This window comes from Hypanus sabinus, chromosome 4 (genome assembly GCF_030144855.1).
Source record: "Hypanus sabinus isolate sHypSab1 chromosome 4, sHypSab1.hap1, whole genome shotgun sequence".
Taxonomy (NCBI): domain Eukaryota; kingdom Metazoa; phylum Chordata; class Chondrichthyes; order Myliobatiformes; family Dasyatidae; genus Hypanus; species Hypanus sabinus.
In genome coordinates this window covers 125,145,071-125,170,554 of record NC_082709.1, presented here as the reverse complement: position 1 = coordinate 125,170,554, position 25,484 = coordinate 125,145,071, and the positions used below count along the sequence as shown (strand labels likewise).

The window sequence follows — 25,484 nt, the reverse complement described above, 5'->3', positions numbered from 1 at the left end:
AACTTGTTATTAAGCGATATTAGATTGCCGTTGATGTACTGTGACTGGTATAGTGGAAAATGCAGCATCTTCTTACTTGACAACTGCAAATACTTAAAAGTACTTAATTAGCTGAAAGGCACTTTGGGATAACGTTAAGCAGTGAAAGATTTTATTGAGTCCTTATGGTGAATTTGGTTGAGGAAGACTGAGGACATTTAGTACTCCCTCTCAAATCTGTATTAACCACATGAGACAGCTGACAGGACAGTGTTTTAGTTTCTCAGCCATATAATACTGTAGCACCTTCAGCCAAGGTAATATTGTGTTTGATTTACATTTGAGATTATAATTGTATATAAATCATGTAAGTCAGAATTTTAAGTTATATATATATAATAGCACAAAATGTAAGACCAAAAAAGCTACACTTACAGTATCAAAGTAAGCATTCATCCCTTCAAAATGCCAGAGTCTATTATTGTTACTTGAAAGCACAAAAAAAAAGCAGTATAGTGTTGTGACTAATACCTGCAAGGAGTGAGCCTTTGAGAAATCCAAAGCAAATTAATGGCTGTTTGGCCTATATATTTCCTCAGTTTATTGTCACAGAAATTTCTGAGGTTTCATGTGAAGATTTGAAAATGTAAAATTTTCTGTTTTAAATTTTATTCTATTTGTTTCACTGTCTTCCTAAAATATCACTGAAGGAACTTTAAACAGCCGAAGATTCCCGTTGCATACTTCATGCCTGTTAATTTTAGTTTCTCATGGATAGACTCTGCCCTCTAACTTAAAGAATTCTGCAAGAAGTGGTGGAAATATTTATAAAATTAAATTTAAAATGTTGCAAGTTTTTGTACAATTATCATTTTATTTATACCTAATAACTCAGTGTATGGCTATCACTATTTAAATGAAAGCTTGATCTTATTTCTTTAAAATGTATGATGGTGCTTTGATTCTGTAGTTTAGGTAGATTAATATATAATTTTAATATTTTTAAATATCTCTGCTTTCTCTCTAGCACTTTAAAAAATCCAGGACCTCATTTGCTTGGAATCAATGTGGAAATTATACGCTTTCTGAGACTGCTGATCAAATATTTACCAACTTTACTAACGAGTGAACAGTGGGATTTCATCATGTGTTCCACTTTGATGTGGTTGGAGGTGAGGTGTAAAATAGGGAAACAGACTGCTACTCAAACAAATGATCTTATAGAATTTTAGCTGGACTAATTAGAGAATGTAAGACTGATTTCCTTGTTCATTAATGTCTAGCTCACTTTAAGGAAGGCAGATAAGCATTGTCCAGATTACACTGCAGGAATAACTGAGACTCTCCAGATTCACAATTATTAATTAGGAAATTGGCTAGTGGTATCCAGCATCTGCCACTACTGCAGTTAAACCTTGTTAGTTTTTGTCTTGACTTTTTTTTTTGTTTTCCTTGCTCTCTCAAAAATACTTGCTATACTGCTACAGGTGTGATTTTTTTCAACTTTTAATTTTTACTCAAATCTGGATCACTTTTAGTGGGTTTCTTACCATTATGGGTGGGAAAAAATAACATGCAACTTCTGAAGGAAGCTGATGCTGAGATGCATCGTAGGGTGCACTGCTTCATGTCATCAGTGATGTAGGTTAGGGTAGTATACAGTGTTTAAAATAAAATTTACATTCTATTGTGGTGCTTTCCTTTTTTTTTGTTTCACCTTTGTCATTTACTGGATTAAATGTCCTAAATTTAAACTTGTTAACTTTTCGAAATACTGTGGCTGTGTGTCGATAGGTTAAAATAGCAGATTGCCATCTTATACTTAAATTATTCTCTTCTATTTCAGACTTCTGGTAATACTGTATCCCTTGACTCCAAGCCTCTGATACTGCACTTTGTTTGTCAGAGTTGTGGCATGCTCTCAGATCTTAGCTACATGTTTCAGACTTTAACTCCAGAATTAAGCAAAGCTCTTCCTGCTAATCTTCTGAATGAATGGAACAACTTCTTTGTAGAAGGAGCCTACAGCCAACTGTTACCTCTTTTTTTTAAAATGGCAGGTAATGACATTTTCTTACAATTCTGAACTCTAGTGACAAGAGTAAAAATGCACTTATGATGCATAGATTCTGTAAGAGAGGTATTATGTATGCTGAAGGAGTAATTCTGTGACTTTAGCTGTTTGATTTCTTTCTGTGTGACATAGCAATGATTGCATGTCGTAAGTGTGAAGTATTGTACTTGTTTTGCAAATATTGTTGACTTTCACCATGTGAAAATACTGTGCCTAGGCTCTGAGGAATTTATGTTCAACCATTTAAAGATTAGCTTCATTTCCATGTGTACATTGAAACATACAGTGAAATCTGTCATTTGCATCAAATCAAGTCAGTGGACTGCCCGTGAGTGTTGCCGTGCTTGTGGTGCAACACAGCCTGCCCACAACTCGCTACCGCTAACAGTACGTTCTTTGGAATGTGGAAGCAGCTGGAGGAGAACATATGTACTCCTCACAGAGCGCAGCAGGAAATAATGAAAGCTGACACTGTGAAGTGATGTGCTAACCACTACTTTTAATCTTTTAAATTAAGATAAAAAAGGTCAAAGTATATTTTATATTTTAAGGACATTTATTTTCATTTGTAAGATTTTTACATGTCAGTCTAATATTTCCATCATATTGTTTTCAGCTGTTGGTCATACTCTTTCCCCTGAGTCCTTCTGTGAGGATTTCTCATGTCCAACAGGAAACTTAGCTGCCAAATACAATTTTGAAATGGAATGCAAGTTTTCCTGTTTAGTCACCAGAGAGTCAAGGCCAGGAATGCCCAGATAGGTCCAAAGGCCATTAATCAGAATCAGGTTTAATATCATGGCGTACGTCGTGAAATTTATTCACTTTGATAACTTTGTTAGCAATGTAATACATGATAAATATAATAAAAATAACTGAGTTACAGTGTTAATATATGTATATTAAATAGTCAGATTAAAATAAGTAGTGCAAAAACAATTCTTTAAAAAGTAGTGTGATAGTGTTTATGGGTTCAAGATCAATTTAAAAATCGGATGGCAGAGGGAAATAAGCTGTTGCTGAATCAATGAGTGTGTGTCTTTAGGCTCTTGTACCTCTTTCCTGATGGTAACAATGAGAAGACTGCATGTCCTAGGTGGTGGGAGTTCTCAATGCCATTATAGCTGGGAGCTTAATGTCCAAGGAAACATATTGTATCGAAAGGACAGGCAGAATTAGTGTTGCTCTGTTGGTAAAAAATGAAATTACATCATTCTTTATAGCTGCATTGATATGTTGGGACCAGATTAAATCCTGAAAAATGGTGACATCCAGGAACTCGAAATTGCTCACTCTCTCCACTTCTGATACCTCTGAGGATTGGTTTTTGTTCCTTCGTCTTACCCGTTCTGAAGTCCACAATCAGCTCTTTGGTCTAAAGCAGCTTGTGCTGGTGTAACTATAAAGCTAAGATAAATTTTGAAACACTGCACCATGTCATTGGCAGAATGAGCCTGTGGGTGCTGATCAAAGGACTCTTATTGCAGTCCCATCAAACTGGGTTGCTTCCTTAAATGCAAATCTTTTCTCCTAATTCTCCCTGGAATAGTGTTTTTGTTCACGCTGTAGATTTGATTGGTTTACTTTCAGTCTCCTACAAAAATGAGGTTGAACCCTCACTTGATCTCAGCAACTAAGAGATCTGGAGAGCTAAGGAGAGTCCGGGAGTAGATGGGAGAGTGGAGCTGCTGGGGAGATATTGTCGCTGCAGGGGAGCTCAGGCAAACCTGAGCTATCAACTTATTTTGGACACTGCCTAGATCATCTGAAGTAGGACTCATTCTACAGGGCAAGGGCTAAAAGACGTCAGTGGATCACTGTGTCTATGGAAAGCGTAATAACACAGCAATTGAATAGTATGGGCAGAGTGAAAGAGCAATGGGAAGCTGCCGTCTTCAAATTCTAATTAGAGATGTGTATAAGCATTGTCATTTGCAGTGAAAATCTGGCCCATGCAGCTAGATAAAATTTTCCCACAAGATCAATGTTTAATGTAATATTGGAAGCACTACCTCTGAATCAGAGGTAGTGTTCCCTCAGATCTTTTCTTTTTCAATCTTTTTATTATTATTATTATTATCAACATAATAAGATTGATACATAGATAATGGGATTACAAACATACACATTACAACTGAACATGAAAGAGTACATAAGCAATAGTTACAGTATAAATGAGTCTTCCCAAATCATGGACGATACAAGTAACCAATAAACAAGGCAAACCTAGGTATATCGTAATATATATTTAAAAAAAAACAGAGAAAAGAAAAAGAAAAAAAAAATATGCAAAAAAACTAATCTAACAATCTAATAACTAATAAGAAAAAAAACGAAAAAAGAAAAAAGGGAACAAGAAAAAATGAAAAAAAAGGGCTGTTTATAATATCTAACAAAAATACAAAATCATCAATGTCGTCAACTCCGATCCTCTCAACATATGTAAAACCAAAACTGGAAAAACAAATGGGCTTGGAACAGGGTCATATTACATCATATGAAAATATTGAATAAATGGTCTCCATATCTTTTCAAATTTAATATAAGTATCAAATACAACACTTCTAATTTTTTCTAAATTTAGACATAACATAGTTTGAGAAAACCAATGAAATACGGTAGGAGGATTAATTTCTTTCCAATTCAACAAAATAGATCTTCTAGCCATTAATGTAAGAAATGCAATCATTCAACAAGCAGAAGAGGATAAATGGACTGAGTCCATCATTGGTAAACCAAAAATTGCAGTAATAGGATGAGGTTGTAAATCAATGTTCAATACCGTGGAACTAATATCAAAAATGTCTTTCCAATATTTTTTCAAAAGCGGACAAGACCAGAACATATGAATTAAAGACGCTATCTCAGAATGACATCTGTCACAAATAGGATTTATATAGGAATAAAAATGAGCCAATTTATCCTTGGACATATGAGCCCTATGCACAACCTTAAACTGTATTAATGAATGTTTAGCACATATAGATGATGTATTAACTAATTGAAGAATTTTATCCCAATTCTCAATAGGGATAGTAAGGTTAAGTTCTCTTTCCCAATCATTTTTAATCTTATAGAAGGGCTCTGAACGTATCTTCATAATTATATTGTAGAGTTTTGATATTAGCTCTTTCTGAGAAGGATTTAGTTCAAACAAATTCTCCAAAATACCTGAAGATGCAAGATTTGGAAAGGTAGGAAGTACAGTATTTAAGAAATTCCTAATCTGTAAATATCTAAAAAAAAATGAAATCTAGGCAAATTATATTTATTAGATAATTGTTCAAAAGACAAAACAATTATCCAAAAATAAATTGGAAAATCTTAGTAATCCTTTCGTCTTCCAAGCTGAATAAGCTTGGTCTATAATAGAAGGATAAAAAAAGCAGTTGAATACAATAGGAATATTTAAAACAAACTGTCAACCCAAAAAATTTCCGAAATTGAGACCATATACGTAAAGTATGTTTAACTATCGGATTCTCAATTCGTTTCTGCAATTTAGAAAGAGCAAAGGGAAGAAAAGACCCTAAAATAGATCCCAATGAAAATCCTTGTACAGATTTAATTTCCAGGTTCACCCAATGAGGGCTAAAAGATAAATCCCAATCCTTTAACCAACATATCAAATATCGGATATTAATTGCCCAATAATAAAATCTAAAATTAGGCAATGCCAATCCACCTTCCTTCCTTGCCTTCTGTAAATATTTTTTACCTACTCTAGGATTTTTATTCTGCCATATATATGAGGAAATTTTTGAATCAACATTAGCAAGAAAAAAGATTTTGGAATAAAAATTGGTACTGCTTGAAATATATATAAAAACTTGGGTAAAATAACCATCTTAATAGCATTAATCCGACCTATCAGAGATAAAGATACTGGTGGCCATTTAGTAAACAAACATTTAATCTGATCGATTAGGGGTAAAAAATTAACCTTAAATAAGTCCTTATAGTTTTTTGTGATTTTAATCCCTAAATAAATAAAAGAGTCATTAACTAATTTGAAAGGTAAATTTCCATAAATTGGAACTTGTCTATTTAAAGGAAACAATTCACTCTTATTAAGATTTAATTTATACCCGGAAAAATTACTAAATTGAGCCAACAATGATATAACTGCAGGAATGGATTTCTCAGGATCAGAAATAAATAATAATAAATCCTGCATATAATGATAGCTTATGTATATCCATCCCACGATTAATGCCAAAAATGTTCTGTGATTCTCTGATAGCAATTGCCAAGGGTTCTAAAGCAATATCAAATAATAATGGACTAAGAGGACAGCCTTGTCTAATACCCCAAAATAAACGAGAAAAGGGAGATCTTTGATTGTTAGTAAGCACCGAGGCTACTGGAGTATGATATATCAGTTTAATCCAGGAAATGAATGTCGGACTAAAATTAAACTTCTCAAGCACAGTAAATAAGTATGGCCATTCAACTCTATCAAATGCTTTCTCTGCGTCTAGTGAAATGACACATTCTGAGGTGCTATGTGAAGGAGTATAAACAATATTCAGTAATCTACTGACATTGAAAAAAGAATAGCGATTTTTAATAAAACCAGTTTGATCTTCCGAGATAATTTGAGGTAATATCTTCTCCAGCCTGGATGCCAGTAACTTGGAAAAAATCTTGGAATCTACATTCAATAAAGATATTGGTCTATAGGATGCACAGTCAGTAGGGTCTTTATCTTTCTTCAATATTAAAAAAATGGAAGCTCTATAAAAAGATTGTGGCAGATTACTCAACCTAATTGCTTCTTCAAAAACCCTGCATAACCAAGGAGAAAGAGTAGCGGAAAAACATTAAAAAAATTCTACTGTAAACCCATCTGGACCTGGTGTTTTCCCAGAATTCATAGAGGAAATAACCCCTTTAATTTCTGCATCTGTAATAGGAGTTTCTAATATTAAAAGATCATCTGATGATAATTTTGGAAAATTCAATTTCCCAAGAAAATCATACATGGTATTATAATCATGAGATATATCAGAATGATATAGGGAGGTATAAAAATCTTGAAAAGATTTGTTTATCTCATCATGGTTAACTGTCAGATCCTCATTCTGCTGACGGATCTTAGTAATTTGACGTTTAACCAAAGCATTCTTCAATTGACTAGCTAACAGTTTCCCTGATTTATCACTATGTATATAAAAATCAGATCTGGTTTTCATTAATTGATTTTCAATGGAAGATGTAAGTAATAAACTATGTTCCATTTGAAGTTCAGCCCTTTGTTTGTAAAGCTCCTTACTAGGAGTGATCGAATATTTCTTGTCAATCTCTTTAATTTTTTCAACCAATAAAAGAGTTTCTTTCTTAATGCGTTTTCTCAGACCAACGGAGTAGGAGATAATCTGTCCACGTATATATGCTTTAAAAGTGTCCTAAAGCGTTCTGCAAGAAATATCATCCGTGGAATTAGTTGAAAAGAAGAAATCAATCTGTTCCTTCATAAATTTAATAAAATCCGGATCTTGCAGTAAGGTAGAATCAAATTGCCATTGTCTAGCACTAGAAGCTGTATCCGTAAATTTAATAGAAAGTTTTAATGGAGCATGGTCAGAGATGGCTATAATATCATAATTACAACCAATTACCGATGGAATAAAACAAGAGTCAATAAAAAAATAATCAATTCTCGAGTAGGAATGATAAACGTGAGAAAAATGAAAACTCTTTGTCCTTAGAATGCCGAAATCTACAAATATCAAAAATTCCATTATCAGTCAAAAAAGAGTTAATATAAGTGGCCGACTTATTAGGTAAAGTCTGATTAGATATAGATCTGTCCAACAAAGGATTTAAACAATTAAAGTCACCACCCATTATTAACTTATATTCATTTAGATTAGGTAGAGAAGTAAATAATGACTTAAAAAAATTGGGATAATCCACATTTGGAGCATAAACATTAACCATAGCAACCTTTTTGTTAAAAAGTAAGTGTTCCCTCAAATTTAAGTAAAACAATGAGACACTGGGAAATATTAGGAAAAGTAGCAAAAAGATAGACCAGAAGGAGAAACAAGATTGTGTAACAGAGTTAAGGGACTAAGGGCTTGTGCTGCTGAAGGCAAGGGTACCTATATTGATGATTAAAATCAGGCCAGAATTGGAGTAAGTTTGGACATGTGTTCTGATGCTTTTGAAGTAGAGGGGTCAAAATTGAGGCTTAATGTATTTGGAAATTGAAATTCTCATTCCGACAAGGTCACCATGAAGCCGCTCTTGGATTGGATGAGCAACACCTCATATTATGAGCATCATCCAACCTGATGGCATGAACATAGATTTCTCTTAACATCCAATAACTCTTTTTTCCATTTCCCCATTCAGGCTCTCTTCTTACCCTTTTTTCATCTCCTCCTTCTGATGCCCCTTCTCATTCCCTTTCTCCCATGGGCCACTGTCCTCTTTAGCCCTTTACTCTTCCACCTATCACCTCCCAACTTCTCACTTCATGCTCTCTCCCCACCTACCCACCTTCCCCCTCACCTTGTTTCACCTATCACATATCAGCTTCCTCTCACCCCTTTGTCTTTTCCTGAGGTCTTCCCCTTCCTTTCCCATCTCCACAGATGCTGACTGACCTGAGTTTTCCAGCATTTTATGTGCATTCTCATTTTAAACTGTGTTATCAAAGGTTGTAAGGATTGTGGAGAAGATAAATAGTACAGTCTGTCTGTTGAAGATTCTCCATTTGAGTCAAGAGTTCCATGTTACAGATCCAGTGATGATAAAGGAAGAGAATGAAGTTTGTATGCAACTTGTAGGGGAATATTCAGGAGATCATGCTTCCTTGCACCTGCTGCCCTTATCTTTCTCCTGGTAGAGGACGCAGGTTGTGAATACTTTACTCCAATGCGTTTGGAGTAACTTGCATGACCACCTGCAGTCTTTTTCATGGATGGTATTACAATGCACTTACAATGCATTAGCAGAGGGAATTAAGGTTTAGAATACTGGATGGGATACCAATCAGCCACTGTATTTATCTGTAAGTTCTGGTCAGTGATGATCTCCAAGATGTTAAGGAGAGGTGCTCAGCTAAGCTGCTGTCTTTGAGCATTACAAATAGGTGAGTAGTCTCCTACTTAATGGAGATGATCATTGCCTGACACTTTTGTGGTATGAATGTTCCCTGTTTACTTTCTGAATGAACAAAGAACCCATGGACACCTCTCTTTTTGCACCACTTATTTAATTTTCTTTTTTAATATTTACATTGTAATTTATAGTTTTTATTATGTATTGCAATGTACTGCTGCCACAAAACAACAAATTTCACGATATATTCCAGTGGTATTCTGATACTACTTACCAGACCCGATTGTTATCCAGGACTTGTTGTGTACAACTGAGACTGCATCATTTACTATTGAATTGCAAATGGAATTGAACATTGTGCAAACATTAGAAAATATCTTTGCTTCTGTCCTTATGATGGAGAAGTTTTTACAACTGCTGAAGGTGGTTGGGCCAAGGACTCAGATTTGGGACTTGGTTGATTAATGTACAACAACCATAGCTACCTACTTTCTGAAAAGGTATGCAAGAAGACCAATTTCAGGGTTACATACTTTTTGCATACTTTGATAATAATTGTACTTTGAATTTTTATTCCAACCATTGGCGTGTCTCCTCCATAATGTCCACTGCCTTCAGTTTTACTGGGGCTTATTGATGTCACAGAGAGTCAGAGCTTGCCTTAGTATCTATGAGAGTTGCCCACTGTCGCCTTCCAGCTTCAGCATTTTGAATTTCAGTCAAACCTCGAACTGTCGAACTGAAACAGTCTCCCTGCAATTACATGGATTTTCCCTGGGGGCTCAAGTTTCATGGAGAGAATAGGTTTCAAGTAGGGGAGTGGGACTGCAGGTTGTGTTTTGAGAGTCAATGTGGATTTGTTGAGCTGAGTAGCCTCCTGCTTTGTAACAAAATATGACCCTCTTTTCAGCTTTTAAATTCAGCTTTTTGGCAGATGCCAATATGTTATATGTACAGAACCAGCTCAGCTCATCTTCATCACTTTGGCCTTGATATTGTTTAGTTCCGTAGCCTTTGCTGCATCCAGTGCTCTCAGCTGTTCCTTGGTATCTCCTGGAATAAATAAAAAAGGGCTAAAATCATAAAACTGTAGACTTTGGAAGTCAGAAGTAAAATTGCCCAGACATTGCGATGGAGGAAACCGCAAGTAGCTCGTAAGGGATGTTTCTGCAAACATAGTGAAGTCAGCGATGGCTGCTCTGTGCTTGAGATCCTGCAATTGGATACCAGGTGTTTATGAGGAAGACAGCAAGGTGAAACCAAGCAGAGAACAACTTTGCCATATTTATATTTGGATGTTGATAATGTTGTATGGCTCATCTGCTTTATTTTTGTTTTAATGGCATAGATATGCTATTACTGATAGGCATTGGTATACCAGATGTTTTTTTAACAGCAATCTGATGGGTTCGTTATTACAATCGATACATTTTAAAATTATTAACTGAATTTCTATTCAACAACTATTTGCATTTGAATCTCTGGATTGTTAGTCCCAGTTTCAGGATTAGTAGTGCAGTATGTCCTTATATATACTCAACTATCTCATCAGAAGATGAAGCAAATAACAATGAAGGGTTATGGGAACAATTTGGGTAAATATGATTCAAATCGTTGCTTACTTGGAGGGTAAAGTCTGCCATAGACTAATTGGATCAACTTGGATGCTTTTGCAATGTAATTCTAATGTTTATCCCAAACTCTATAATGAAAGCCACAGGGTTTTTAAAAGTCTTTGGAAGAAAATTCAATTAATTTATAAGTTAAAGCCATTCCATTATAAGTACCTATTTGAAAGAGTTCAAATTGGTTTTATAATTAAACTAACACATAATATATTCTGAAGTTGCTTTGTTCTTGATTTGAAATCAAATATATCAGTTTGAAATCTCCCAGTAAGCTTTCCATTTAATTATTAGTAGATGGAATAATTTATAATAAATGCTGCAAAACCTTAATTTGGTGATCTTGAGTACAGAAGAAGATGAGCAGGTGTTGTTTGAAAAAGGAATTAAAATATAGCCCATGGTTATAATTAGTCTGTTTTCCAATGTCTTTTTTTTCCAATTACTGGAAGCTGCTAACAGTGTACTTACGTTAGAGCAGTGGTTCCTAACCTGGCGTCCTTGGACCCCTTGGTTAATGGTAGAGATCAATGGCATAAAAAAAGGTTGGGAACCCCTGCCTTAGAGTTTAAGTCCTATGCCTAATTGGTTGTATGCCTAATTCTCTTCTCACATGAGCTGCATGTTATTTCCTTCCTTAAGTGCTATAAGCAGTTACTGTTCTAATGTCCAGTTGTTAATAATTGAGGTGCTATGAGATTTGTTGAAAGATACTGTGATATAGTGCAAGTCTTCTATTTATTACTTATTAATGCTTCATTAACAATAACAAAAAAAAGCACATTCCGTAATAATAGGTTTCATGTTCAGGTGGGCTAAAACTAATGTGGTAGGGAGATGGGAACCAGAGTTGATAGTGCTGAAGATGAGGTAGTTTGTTTACAGAGGCAAGGTATAGTGAGACTCCAAGCAAGAAGAGGCTGATGATAGAACAAAGTTGCAGTCAACAGGATGAATTGCAATATCAAAGGCGAACAAAATTGAAAAGGATGAATATAGGACTGAAGGTGTTATATTTGAATGCGCGCAGTATACGGAATAAGGTAGATGAACTTGTTGCACAGTTACAGATTGACATGTCTGATGTTGTAGGCATCTCTGAATCATGTTTGAAAGAAGATCATAGCTGGGAGCTTAACGTCCAAGGATACACATTGTATTGAAAGGACAGGCAGGAAGGTAGCATTGCTCTGTTGTTTCTAAAACAAAATGAAATTACATCATTCGAAAGAAGGTCAGATGGAGTTGAATAATTGTGAATAGAGCTAAGGAACTGAAGGGTAAAAAGATCCTGATGGGAGTTGTAACAGACCCCCAAGGATGTGTTCTGCAAATTACAATGGGAGACAGAATATGCATGCCAGAAGGGCAATGTTACAGTAGTCAATATGCAAGTAGATTAGTAAAATCAAGTTGATACTGGATTCCAAGAGGGGTAATTTCTAGAATACCAACAAGATGGCTTTTTAGAGCAGCTCATGGTTGAACAACACCCAATCCAGAATAGCTAATATTCGAGTGGGCTCAATGAACCAGAATTGATTAGAGAGCTTAAGATAAAAGAACCCTTAGCAGTAAGTGATCAGAATATGATCAAATTCACCCTGGAATTTCTGGAAGCAATTCGGAAGGCACAGGATGTAAAGTGGAAGAAGTATTCTGAATGTATCTGAATCTGTATCACTATGGAATAAAGCGAATTACATAGGCACGAGAGAGACGCTTGCTCAGATTTTTTGGAGGAGGATCCTGGCTGGGATAACTACAGAGCAGAGGTGGCTGCATAAAAGCCAAGGAAAGGGCATAGAAGGTTGCAAAAATGGGTGGGAAGTTGGATGATTGGGAAACTTATAAAATCCAAGAAAAGCAACTAAAAGTTCTATAAGAAGGGAAAAGATGAAATATGAGGGCAAACTAGCCTATAATATAAAGCAGGATACCAAAAGTTTCAGTTATTTAAAGAGTAAAAGGAAGTTGATATTGCACCATTGGAAAATGATGCTGGTGAGGTAGTAATGGGATTCAGTGAAATGGTGGATGAACTTAATGTGAACTTTGCATCTGTCTTTACTGTGGAAGAACTAGCAGTGTGCCAGGCGTCTGTAAGTGTCAGGGAGCAGGAGAGAACACCATTGCTATTACATTGGAAAAAGTGCTAGGCAAACTCAAAAGTCTTAAGGTGGATAAGTCACCTGGGCCAGATGGACTGCAACCCAGAATCCTGAGAGAGTTTGCTGAGGAGAATATGGATGTATTGATCATGATCTTTCAAGAATCACTTGATTCTGGCATGGTCCCAGAGGCCTGGAAGATCGCAAATAGCACTCCACTCTTTAAGAAGGGAGGAAGGCAAAAAAAAAAGGAAATTATAGGCCAGTTAGCCTGACCTCAGTTGTTGGGAAAGTGTTGGACTCTATTATTAAGGATGAGGTTTTGAGGTACTTGGAGACTAATGACAAAAAAAGTCAAAATTCAGCATGGTTTCTGTAAAGGGAAATCTTGCCTGACTAATCTGTTAAGAGTTCTTTAAGGAAGTAACAAGCAGGAAGGACAAAGAAGAGGCAGTGGATGTCACTTATTTGGATTTTCAGAAGGCGTTTGATTGATAGGCTGCTTAACAAGATAAAATCCTCTGGCGTTACAAGAAAGATACTGGCATGGATAGAGGAATGGCTGACAGGTAGGAAGCAGCGAGTGAGAATAAAAGGGGCCTTTTTTGGTTAGCTGATGGTGGCTAGTGGTGTTCCTCAGGAGTCAGTCTTGGGACTGTTGCTTTTCACGTTGTTTGTCAATGATTTGGATAATGGAATTGATGGCTTTGTGTCAAAGTTTGCAGATGATATGAAGATAGGTGGAGAGGTAGTTAGTGCTGAGGAAGTAATGCCTTCGCAGCAGGACTTGGACAAATTGGAAGAATGGACAAAAAAGTGGCAGATGGAATACAGTGTTAGAAAATGTATGATAATGCATTTTTGTAAAAAGAACAATAGTGCAGACTAGTGGAGAGAAGTTTCAAACATCAGAGGTGTAGAGGGACTTAGGAGTCCTTGTGCAAGACTCCCAGATGGTTCATTTACAGGTTGAGTCTATGGTCAAGAAGGCAAATGCAATGTTGGCATTTATTTCAAGGGGAACAGAATATAAAAGTAAAGAGATAATGCAGAGCCTTTTTAAGACACTGGTCAGGCCGCACTTGGAGTATTGTCAACAATTTTGGGCCTCATATCCCAGAAAGGATGTGTTGTCATTGGAGAGACTCCAGAGGAGGTTCACAAGGATGATTCTGGGAATGAAGGGGTTAACATATGAGGAGACACTAGCAATATGGTTGAAGTTCCAGGTGTCGGGGTCATGAAGTGGATGAAGTTTCCATTAGTAGTGAGAAAATTCTTGGGAAACTGAAAGGTCTGAAGGTCAATAAGTCACCTGGACCAGATGGTGTATATTTCAGGGTTCTGAAACAGATGGTTGAAGAGATTGTGGAGGCAATCATAATGATCTTTCAAGAATCATTAGATTCTGGAATGGTTCTCAAAGATTGGAAAATTGCAAATGTCATTCTACTCTTCAAGGAGGGAGAGAGGCAGAAGAAAGTAAATTGTAGGCCAGTTAGTCTGACCTCAGTGGTTTGGAAGATGTTGGAGTCGAATGTTAAGGATGTGGTGTTGGGGTACTTGGAGACGCATGATAAAATAGACCGTAGTCAGCATGATTTTCTCAAGAGAAAATCTTGCCTGACAAATCTGTTGACATATTTTGAAGAAATAACAAGCTGGATGGGCAAAGGAGAATCAGTTGATGTTATGTACTTGGATTTACGGAAGCCTTTGACAAGCTGTCATACTTGAGGCTGCTTAAGAAGCTACGAGCCCATGGTATTACAGGAAAGATTCTAGCATGGATAAGACAGTGACTGCTTGGCAGGAGGCAAAGAGTGAAAATAAAAGTAGCCTTTTCTGGCTGGCTGCCAGTGAATAGTGATGTTCCACAGGGTTCTGTGTTGGGACCAATTCTTATGTTATATGTCAATGATTTGGATGATGGAATTGATGGCTTTATTGCAAAGTTTGCAGATGATACAAAGATAGGCAAAGGGACAGGTAGTCTTGAGGAAGTAGAGAGGCTGCACAAGGACTTGGACAGGTTAGGAGAATGGGCAAAGAAGTGGCAGATGGAATACAGTGTTGGGAAGTGCTTGGTCATGCATTTTGGTAGAAGAAATGAAAAGCTTGACTGTTCTCTAAATTGAGAAAAAATATGTAAAACTGAGGCACAAAGGGTCTCGGGACTGCTTGTGCAGGATTCCCTAAAGGTTAATTTGCAGGTTTTGTCTTGTGGTGAGGAAGGTAGCTGCGATGCTACCATTCATTTCAAGAGGACGAGAGTGTAAAAGCAAGAATATAATGTTGAGACTTTAGAAAGCACTGCTGATGCCTCACTTGGAGAATTGTGAGCAGTTTTGGGCCTCTTATCCTAGAACAAATGAGCTGAAACTGGAGAGGGTTCGAAGGAGGTTCACAGAAATTATTCCAGGATTGAATGGCTTGTCATATGAAGAGTGTTTGATGGCTCTGGGACTATTCACTGGAATTCAGAAGAATGAGGGGTGCCCTCATTGAAACCTATCAAATGGTGAAAGGTCTCAATGTAGGGGATGTGCAGAGGATGTTTCCTGTTTTAGGATAATCTAAAACCAGAGGAGACATCCTCAGAATAGAGGCGTGTCCTTTTAGAATGGAGATGAGGAGGAATTTATTTAGCCAGAGAGTGGTGAATCTGTGGAATTCTTTGCCACAGGTGGCTGTGGAGGCCAAGTTTTTAATGTATATTTAAACCATAGGTTGATGGATTCTTTATTGCTCAGGGCATGAAGTGATACGGGGTGGGGGGGGGGGGGGGGTGGAGACAGAAGATTGGGGCTGCCGTGTTGGATCAGCCATGTTGAAACGGCAGAGCACACTTGATGGGCCTAATTCTGCTCTTATGTCTGTGGTCTTTTGAAATCTTAATTCCATAGAGAATTTGAACATGTTATGGATAGTATGTTGCCTCCTGGTTGCCAGGGTCCATCTGGGATATCTCGGATTATGTTCTCAGCATTCTTAAGTAGGAGGGTGAACAACCGGAGGTCATGGTCCGTGTAGGTTCCAATGATATTGGTAGGAAGGGTATCAAGGATCTGCACAGGGAGTTCGGGGAGTTAGGTGCTAAGTTAAAGGGTAGGACTTCCAGGGTTGTGATCCCAGTATTACTACCCATGCCACATGCTAATGAGACCAGAGATAGGAAGTTTTGTTTTTTGCAGTTTAACACATGGCTAAGGAGTTGGTGTAGGAGGGAGGGCATAAAATTTTTGGATCATTGGGCTCTCTTCCAGGGAAGATTGGACCTGTACAGAAGGGAAGGCTTACACTTGAACTAGAGGGGCGTAATATCCTAGCGGGAAGGTTTATTAATGCTGCACTGTGGGGTTTAGACTAGAGTTGCAGGGGAATGGGAACCAAATTGCAGGGAAGGTGGAACCTGTACAGAAGAGACGGTTTGCACCTGAAGGAGACATGTATCCCAATAGGAAGATTTGCTGGGGCAGCATGGTTGGCAGCATAAACTAGACTGCAGGGGGATGGGAACCAGAGGGCCAGAACAGTTAGTGGAGAAGTTGTGGAGACAGATGTCGGTAAGGCTTCAAACAAAGTCAGGAGTCAAAAGGTTGAACATTATACAACTAATGTCTTGAGCTGTGTCATATTTCAATACAAGAAAGGCAGATGAACTCAGAGCATGGATCAACCCCTGGAATTGTGCTGTTGTAGCCATTAGTGAAACTTGGTTGCAGACTGACATCTCAATCTTCCAGGGTTTCGCTGTTTTATATGTGACAGAGTAGGAGGGATTAAAGGAGAAGGGGTGGAGTTAGTAGTCAGGGCAAATGTTATGGTAGTGCTCAGTAAGGGCAGCCTAGGGAACTCATCTCGTGAGGTGTTATGGGTGGAACTGAGAAATAAGAAATGTATGACTACGTTAATGGGACTATATTATAGACCACCCAGCTGTCCAAAGGATTTAGGGAAAAAAATTTGTAGAGAGATCACAGAGTGTTCTAAGAAACATAAGATTGTGATAGTGGGTGATTTTAGCTTTCCACATATTGACTGGGGCGCTCATATTGTAAAAGGACAAGATGGGATAGAGTTTGTCAAATGTGTTCAGAAAAATTTCTTTAATCAGTACATAGAAGTCTCAATGAGAGAGTGTGCAATACTTGATCTGCTATTGGAATGAGATGGGATAGGTGACAGAAGTTTGTGTAGGGGAACATTTTGTATCTAGTGATCACAATGCTGTTAGTTTCAAATTAAATATGCAAAAAGATTGGTCTGGTCTGCAAGTTGAGATTCTAAATTGGAGAAAAGCCAATTTGATGGTATCAGAAAGGATCTGGCAAGTGTGGATTGTGACAGGCTGTTTTCTGGCAAAAGTGTACTTGGTAAGTGGGAGGCCTCCAAATGTGAAATTTTGAGAGATGCTTATGGAGCATAAGAATTGCAAGAGAACAGTTAACAAAGAGAGCTAAAAGAAGGCATGAGGTTATCCGAGCAGACAATGTGAATGAGAATCTTGAGGGATTCTACAGATATGTTAAAGAGCAAAAGGATTGCAAGGCAAAAAATTGGTCCTTATGGAAGATTAGAATTGTAATCTGTGTGGAGTCAAGAGAGATGGGGAGATTTTTAAATGAAATTTTGCATCTGTATTTACTCAGGCAATTGAGTCAATAGAAGTGAGGCAAAGCGGCATCAACTTCATGGACCCAAATACAGATTAGAGAGGTAGAATTTTTTTGCTGTTATGAGGCAAATTAGGGTGGATGCAACCCCAGGACCAGGCAAGGTGTTCCCTCGGACCCTGTGGGGAGCAAGTGCAGAAATTGCAGGGCTTTAAAAGTGGTATTCAAATCATCCTTAGTGCCAGCATAGGTACCAGAGTATGAGAGGATAGCCAACATTGTTCTGCTGTTTTCAAAAGGCACTAAAAATAAACCAGGTGAGGCTAAAATAAGGCTGGTGAGCCAGACATCTGTATGGGAAAGTTATTGAAAGGTATTCTAAGGGAACAGATATATGAGAATTATATTCTAAGGGAATGGATAGACATGGACTGGTTGAGGATAGTCAGTATGGCTTTGTGTGTAATAGGTTTTGTCTAACCAATCTTAGAGTTTTTCGAAGAAGTTACCAGGAAAGTTGATAAGGGCAAGGCAGTGGATGTTGTCTATGTGGACTTCAGCAAGGCATTAGACAAGATCCCATATGGGAGGTTGTTCAAGAAGGTTCAGTCACTATGCATTCAGGATGAGGTACTAAATTGATAAGACATTGGTTTTATGGGAGAAGCCAGTGAGTGGTAGTAAATGGTTACCTCTCTGATTGGAGGCCTGTGACTAGTGGTGTGCCACAGGGATTGGTGCTGGGTCCATTGTTGTTTGTCATCTTTATCAACAATCTGGATGGTAATGTAGTTAACTGGTTCAGCAAATTCACAGATGACACTAAGATTGGTGTGTTGTGGGCAGCAAGGAGGGCTATCGTGGCTTGCTGCGGGATCTGGACCAGTTGGAAAAATGGAATGAAAAGTGGCAGATGGAATTTAATGCAGACAAGTGTGAGGTGTTGCACTTTGGAAGGACTAACCAGGGTAGGTGTAACACAGTGAATGCTGGGGCACTGAGGAATGTGATTGAACAATGGGATCTGAGAATACAGGTCCATAATTCTTTGAAAGTGGCATCACCGTAAGTAGAGTTGTAAAGAAAACTGGCACATTGGCCTTCATAAATCAAAGTAATGAGTACAGGAGATGGGATGTTGAAGTTGTATAACACATTGGGGAGGCCTAATTTGGGGTATTGTGTGCAGTTTTGGGCACCTACCTGCAGGAAAGATGTAAATAAAGTTGAAAGAGTAGAAAAAAAAAATTACAAGGATGTTGCCAGGTCTGGAGGACCTGAATTAGAAGGAAAAATGGAATAGATTAAGACTTTATTCCATGGGACATAGAAGATTGAGAGGAGATTTGATAGAGGTATACAAAATTATGAGGCATATAGATTGGATAAATGCAAACAGACATTTTTTACTGAGGTTCTGTGGGACTACAACCAGAGGTCATGGGTTCAGGGTGAAAGGTGAAAAGTTTAAGGGGAACATTAGGGGAAGCTTCTTCTCTGAGGGTGGTGAGAGTGTAGAATGAGCTGCCAGCACAGGTGGTGCATGTGAGCTCAATTTCAATGTGTAAGAGAAGTATGGATAGGTACAAGGATGTTAAGGATATGGAGGGCTAGATGGGCCTGTTTCTGTGTTGTACTTTTTCATAACTCTATGTTGGAATGAAAATAATAGAAGATGAATTCTGATTGTACAATCACCATGGGTTTTAATTGTATTGGGACAATTTAAGAGTTTCATTTTGCAAAATGGATAATTAATTCAAAAATGCACAGGAAGGACAAAATTACTTGTAACATCAGAGGATTGCAAAAGTATTTAGAAACATGGAAAATATGTGCAGGAGTAGGCCATTCGGTCCTTCGAGCCTGCACCGCCATTCAGTATGATCATGGCTGATCATCCAACTCAGAACCCTGTACCTGCTTTCTCTCCATACCCCCTGATCCCTTTAGCCACAAGGGCCATATCTAACTTCCTCTTAAATATAGCCAATGAACTGGCCTCAATTGTTTCCTGTGGCAGAGAACTCCACAGATTCACCACTCTGTGTGAAGAAGTTTTTCCTCATCTCGGTCCTAAAAGGCTTCCCCTTTATCCTTAAACTGTGACCCCTCGTTCTGGACTTCCCCAACATCGGAAACAATCTACCTGCAGCATGTCCAATCCCTTTAGAATTTTATACGTTTCAATAAGATCCCCCCCCCCCCCCCCAATCTTCTAAATTCCAGTGAGTATAAGCCTAGTCGATCCAGTCTTTCTTCATATGAAAGTCCTGCCATCCCAGGAATCAATCTGGTGAACCTTCTCTGTACTCCCTCTATGGCAAGAATGTCTTTCCTCAGATTAGGGGACCAAAACTGCACACAGTACTCTAGGTGCGGTCTCACCAAGGCCTTGTGCAACTGCAGTAAAACCTCCCTGCTCCTGTACTCAAATCCTTTTGCTATGAATGCCAACATACCATTTGCCTTCTTCACCGCCTGCTGTATCTGCATCCCCACCCTCAATGACTGGTGTACAATGATACCCAGGTCTCATTGCACCTCCCCTTTTCCTAATTGGCCACCATTCAGATAATAATCTGTTTTCCTGTTCTTGCAACCAAAGTGGATAACCTCACATTTATCCACATTAGATTGCATCTGCCATGAATTTGCCCACTCACCTAACCTATCCAAGTCACCCTGCATCCTCTTAGTATCCTCCTCACAGCTAACACCGCCGCCCAGCTTCGTGTCATCCGCAAACTTGGAGTTGCTGCATTTAATTCCCACGTCTAAATCATTAGTATATATTGTAAACAACTGGGGTCTCAGCACTGAGCCTTGCGGTACCCCACTAGTCATTGCCTGCCATTCGCAAAAGGACCCATTTACTCCCACTCTTTGCTTCCTATCTGCCAACCAATTCTCTATCCACATCAATAACATACCCCCAATACCATGTGCTTTAAGTTTGCACACTAACCTCCTGTGTAGGACCTTGTCGAAAGCCCTTTGAAAATCTAAATATACCACATCCACTGGCTCTCCCCTATCCACTCTACTAGTTACATCTTCAAAAAATTCTGTAAGATTCGTCAGACATGATTTTCCTTTCACAAATCCATACTGACTTTGTCTGATGATTTCACCTCTTTTCAAATGTGTTGTTATCACATCTTTGATAACCGACTCTAGCATTTTCCCCACCACCAATGTCAGACTAACCGGTCTATAATTCCCCAGTTTCTCTCTCCCTCCTTTTTTAAAAAGTGGGGTTACATTAGCCACCCTCAGGAACTAATCCAGAATCTAAGGAGTTTTGAAAAATTATCACTAATGCATCCACTATTTCTTGGGCTACTTCCTTAAGCACTCTGGGATGTAGACCCGGGCCCTGGGGATTTATCTGCCTTTAATCCCTTCAATTTACCTAACACCACTTCCCTACTAACATGTATTTCCCTCAGTTCCTCCATCTCACTAGACCCTCGGTCCTCTACTTTTTCCAGAAGATTATTTATGTCCTCCTTCGTGAAGACAGAACCAAAGTAGTTATTCAATTGGTCTGCCATGTCCTTGTTCCCTATGATCAATTCACCTGTTTCTGACTGTAAGGGACCTACATTTGTCGACCAATCTTTTTCTTTTCACATATCTATACAAGCTTTTACAGTCAATTTTTATGTTCCCTGCCAGCTTTCTCTCATAATCTTTTTTCCCTTTCCTAATTAAACCCTTTGTCCTCCTCTGCTGGTCTCTGAATTTCTCCCAGTCCTCAGGTGTGCTGCTTTTTTTTGCTAATTTATATGTTTCTTCTTTGGACTTGATACTATCCCTAATTTCCCTTGTCAGCCATGGGTGCACTACCTTCCCTGGTTTATTACTTTGCCAAACTGGGATGAACAATTGTTGTAGTTCATCCATGCGATCTTTAAATGCTTGCCATTGCATATCCACCATCAACCCTTGAAGTATCATTTGCCAGTCTATCTTAGCTAATTCACGTCTCATACCTTCAAAGTTACCCTTCTTTAAGTTCAGAACCTTTGTTTCTGAATTAACTATGTCACTCTCCATCTTAATGAAGAATTCCACCATATTATGGTCACTCTTACCCAAGGGGCCTCGCACAGCAAGATTGCTAACTAACCCTTCCTCATTGCTCAATACCCAATCTAGAATGGCCTGCTCTCTAGTTGGTTCCTCGACATGTTGGTTCAGAAAACCATCCCGCATGCATTCCAAGAAATCCTCTTCCTCAGCACCCTTACCAATTTGGTTCACCCAATCTATATATAGATTGAAGTCACCCATTATAACTACTGTTCCTTTATTGCACGCATTTCTAATTTCCTGTTTAATGCCATCCCCAACCTCACTACTACTGTTAGGTGGCCTGTACACAACTCCCACCAGCGTTTTCTGCTCCTTAGTGTTATATAGCTCTACCCATATGGACTCCACATCCTCCAGACTAATGTCCTTCCTTTCTATTGCATTAATCTCCTCTCTAACCAGCAATGCTACCCCACCTCCTTTTCTTTCCTGTCTATCCCTCCTGAATATTGAATATCCCTGGATGTTGAGCTCACATCCTTGGTCACCCTGGAGCCATGTCTCTGTGATCCCAACTATATCATATTCATTAATAACTATCTGCACATTCAATTCATCCACCTTGTTATGAATGCTCCTCGCATTGACACACAAAGCCTTCAGGCTTGTTTTTACAACACTCTTACCCCTTATAGAATTATGTTGAAAAGTGGCCCTTTTTGCTTTTTGCCCTGGATTTGTCTGCCTGCCTCTTTTACTTTTCACCTTACTACTTTTTGCTTCTACTTTCAATTTACACTCTGTCTCTCTGCACTTGTTCCCATCCCCCTGCCACATTAGTTTAAAGCCTCCTGAACAGCAGTAGCAAACGCTCCCCCTAGGACATGGTTCCAGTCCAGCCCAGGTGCAGACCGTCCTGTTTATGCCAGTCCCACCTCCCCCAGAACTGATTCCAATGCCCCAAAAATTTGAATCCCTCCCTCTTGCACCATTTTTCAAGCCATGTATTCATCTGAAATATCCTCCTATTTCTACTCTGACTAGCACGTGGCACTGGTAGTAATCCAGAGATTATTACCTTTGTGGTCCTACTTTTTAGTTTATCTCCTAACTCCCTAAATTCACCTTGTAGGACCTCATCCCATTTTTTACCTATATCGTTGGTACCTATGTGCACCATGAACACTGGCTGTTCACCCTCCCACTCCAGAATGTCCTGCAGCCGCTCAGAGACATCCTTGACTGTTGCACCAGGGAGGCAACATACCATCCTGGAGTCTTGTTTGCAGCTGCAGAAATGCCTATCTATTCCCCTTACAATCGAATCCCCTATCACTATAGCTCTCTCACTCCTTTCCCTCCTGTGCTGCAGAGCTACCCATGGTGCCATGAACTCGGCTGCTGCTGCCTTCCCCGATGAGACATCTCCCCCAACAGTATCCAAAACAGTATATCTGTTTAGGAGGGAGATTACCTCAGGGGACTCCTGCACTACCTGCCTACTGCTACGCTGTCTGGCGGCCACCCCTTTCTGCCTGTGTAGCCTTTACCTGAGGTGTGGCCAACTCACTGAACGTGCTATTCATGACTTTCTCAGCATCACGGATGCTCCAGTATGAATCCAATCGCAGCTCCAGACGCTCAATGCGGTCTGCCAGAAGCTGCAGTTGGACACACTTCCTGCACACATAGTCGTCAGGGACACTGGAAGTATCCCTGATTTCCCACATGCTGCAGGATGAACAAACCATGGAGCCGTGTTTAAGTAGAAAGCAAAAATTCTTCTCATTTCTTTATTATTTATAAAATGCTAAATTCATTAGTTAGATTGAACATAAATTGTAAGTTCAATAATTGTACAAATGTAGAATACATTTTTTTTTCCCTTACAGCGGAATTCAAAGGAAATGTTCTTCCCCCAACCTCCATACATCTGCTAACAGCCTTAGGTGAAGCTTCTGCACTTATTCCACTAAAGCAGCTGATGAATCACAGTCTGCCAGCTAAATATATTGCTGGTCAGAAAACCAATTTACCTGATAAACTTCAGTCAATTATGAACATGTTGGCGCCATTGTTGCTCTCCAAGACGCGACCTCTGCAAATCACAGCTTATCATATGTTATACAAGTAAGAGAAAATTTTCATTTTTTGCAATGCAAAAGGTGGAATACATCATTTCTATTTTATTTTTTTAAAAAAACCTGACAATTTAATTTTCTAAAATTAGGTGGTTTCTTTCATGAGTATGTACCCACCAAATCGGAATACTGCCATGTAGTGAAAATGATAAATTACTTCTGCACTTTTTTACAATTGGTATTTAATGCACACGAAGAAATAATTCATTGCAGTAATGTAACGGTGCACCTGCTGGCACAAATGGTATCTTTTTCAATTGAGTTTCCAGTTTGTTACCTAATTTGAAGTGACATGTTTAGATAAGTTAGAAGAACTCTTGTAATCTTCTGGAATCTTGACTTGAGATTGTTTTCTCCTTGCATGCAACTTTATATTCAAGCAATTTATTCCTGGATCATTGTTCAGATATGTTTAAGAGTGCTACAGACCGACACATTCATTATTTCCCCCTCATGTTGAACATTCTGTGCCTATTTAGAAAGTCCGATTAAGTTTAGGAACTCTTATTTGTTGACAAGTTTGGCATTTTCTGTAAGTTTGCTTTCAAAAACCTCTTTCTTCTATCCAGGAACATGAAATCCAGTTTTAAATCTGGCACTGTGGAATAACTTCAAATATTTAGTTGTCAGCCCTAATTCCATTGTAATTGGGAATTTTAACATATCTAATGATACAACGTGATATTGTCACTTTCAGGCAGGGCTTTAAAGTTTCAACTTTATTTTAATGTTAGTACTTAATATTATCTTAACATTAAGTACTTATCCTTAACGTTATTAAACAAACACACCCATGGCCTTGCTAGATTACTGGTGCTACCATTGTCTTTCATCTCTGTGCACTTCCCTGAAATTAAAGAGGTGATTTCCATAATTCTTGAGCTGTTGTTAATAGTTCGTGCTTGCAGCAACACTGGCAGTAAGAAAACCATAGTTCAGCCACGAATCAATGCACAGTAAAAATATTGACACAGGTATAATAGTAGCACTGGAAAAGAAAACAGAGACCTACATTTTTTACATTTTTTTTCACAGATTCTGTGCTTAAAATTAAAGTAGTCGCAGTGTGTACCATCAACAAGTTGCATTTGTAACTCAGCTATTACAGCAACACCTCCTAAATGGTAAACATTCCTACCAAGAAGGACAAGGGCAGCAAGCATGTGGAAACAATAATATCTTCAGGCTCCCACTTAAGTAGTGCATCATTCTGACTTAGAATTGTAAGGTCTAGAATGCCTTCTCCAGCAGCGCTATGGAGAAACTTCACCATAGGACTGCAGTGGTTCAAGAAGGTGGCTCACCACCACCTTCTCAAAGATGGGAAAGAAATGCTGACCTTTCCAGTGATGCCTAAATTCTGAAAATGATTTTTTTTAATACAACTAGTAGTCCTGTAGTATGGCAAAATAGAGGGAGAACAAGAATGAAATATTAATCTTTACCCACACTCCTAATTTTACTGTTAACTTAGTGTGAGCTTTAAAACCAGAACAATAATCCAGACAGTGCCAAGATATAGGCTGATTTACCTGTAGCCATGTCTTTTATCAATTGGAAGCAGTATTCATGTTTGAATTTTAAACTGAGGTCCAATTCAGCTAGACTGAGAGAATCCAATGGAAAAACTTGAATAGTTTTGTGGAAGAAAATTTCTGCACGTGTTGATACACCTTTTTTTTTACATGTGGAATATAAAACTCAAATAGTTCAAACATTTTGAATTTCAAGTCTTTCCAAAATTCTCATTATTTCAAAGCTAAGACACCACAAGTGATGAATTAATTACAGGCATGCAAAGTGAAGTCAAGTAACTACTGTCTTTC

The 25,484-nt window shown here is 38.4% G+C and overlaps 1 protein-coding gene across 1 annotated transcript in view; it reads left to right on the top strand.

Moving 5' to 3' along the window:
- The window catches only part of ltn1 (listerin E3 ubiquitin protein ligase 1), a 119,125-nt gene that overhangs the window by 80,364 nt on the left and 13,277 nt on the right, over positions 1-25,484 (top strand). Inside the window, exons 21-23 of the mRNA XM_059968094.1 lie at positions 1,007-1,151; positions 1,826-2,039; positions 23,410-23,647. Coding sequence (XP_059824077.1) covers positions 1,007-1,151; positions 1,826-2,039; positions 23,410-23,647 — 597 coding nt within the window. The remainder of the gene's footprint in view (positions 1-1,006; positions 1,152-1,825; positions 2,040-23,409; positions 23,648-25,484) is intronic.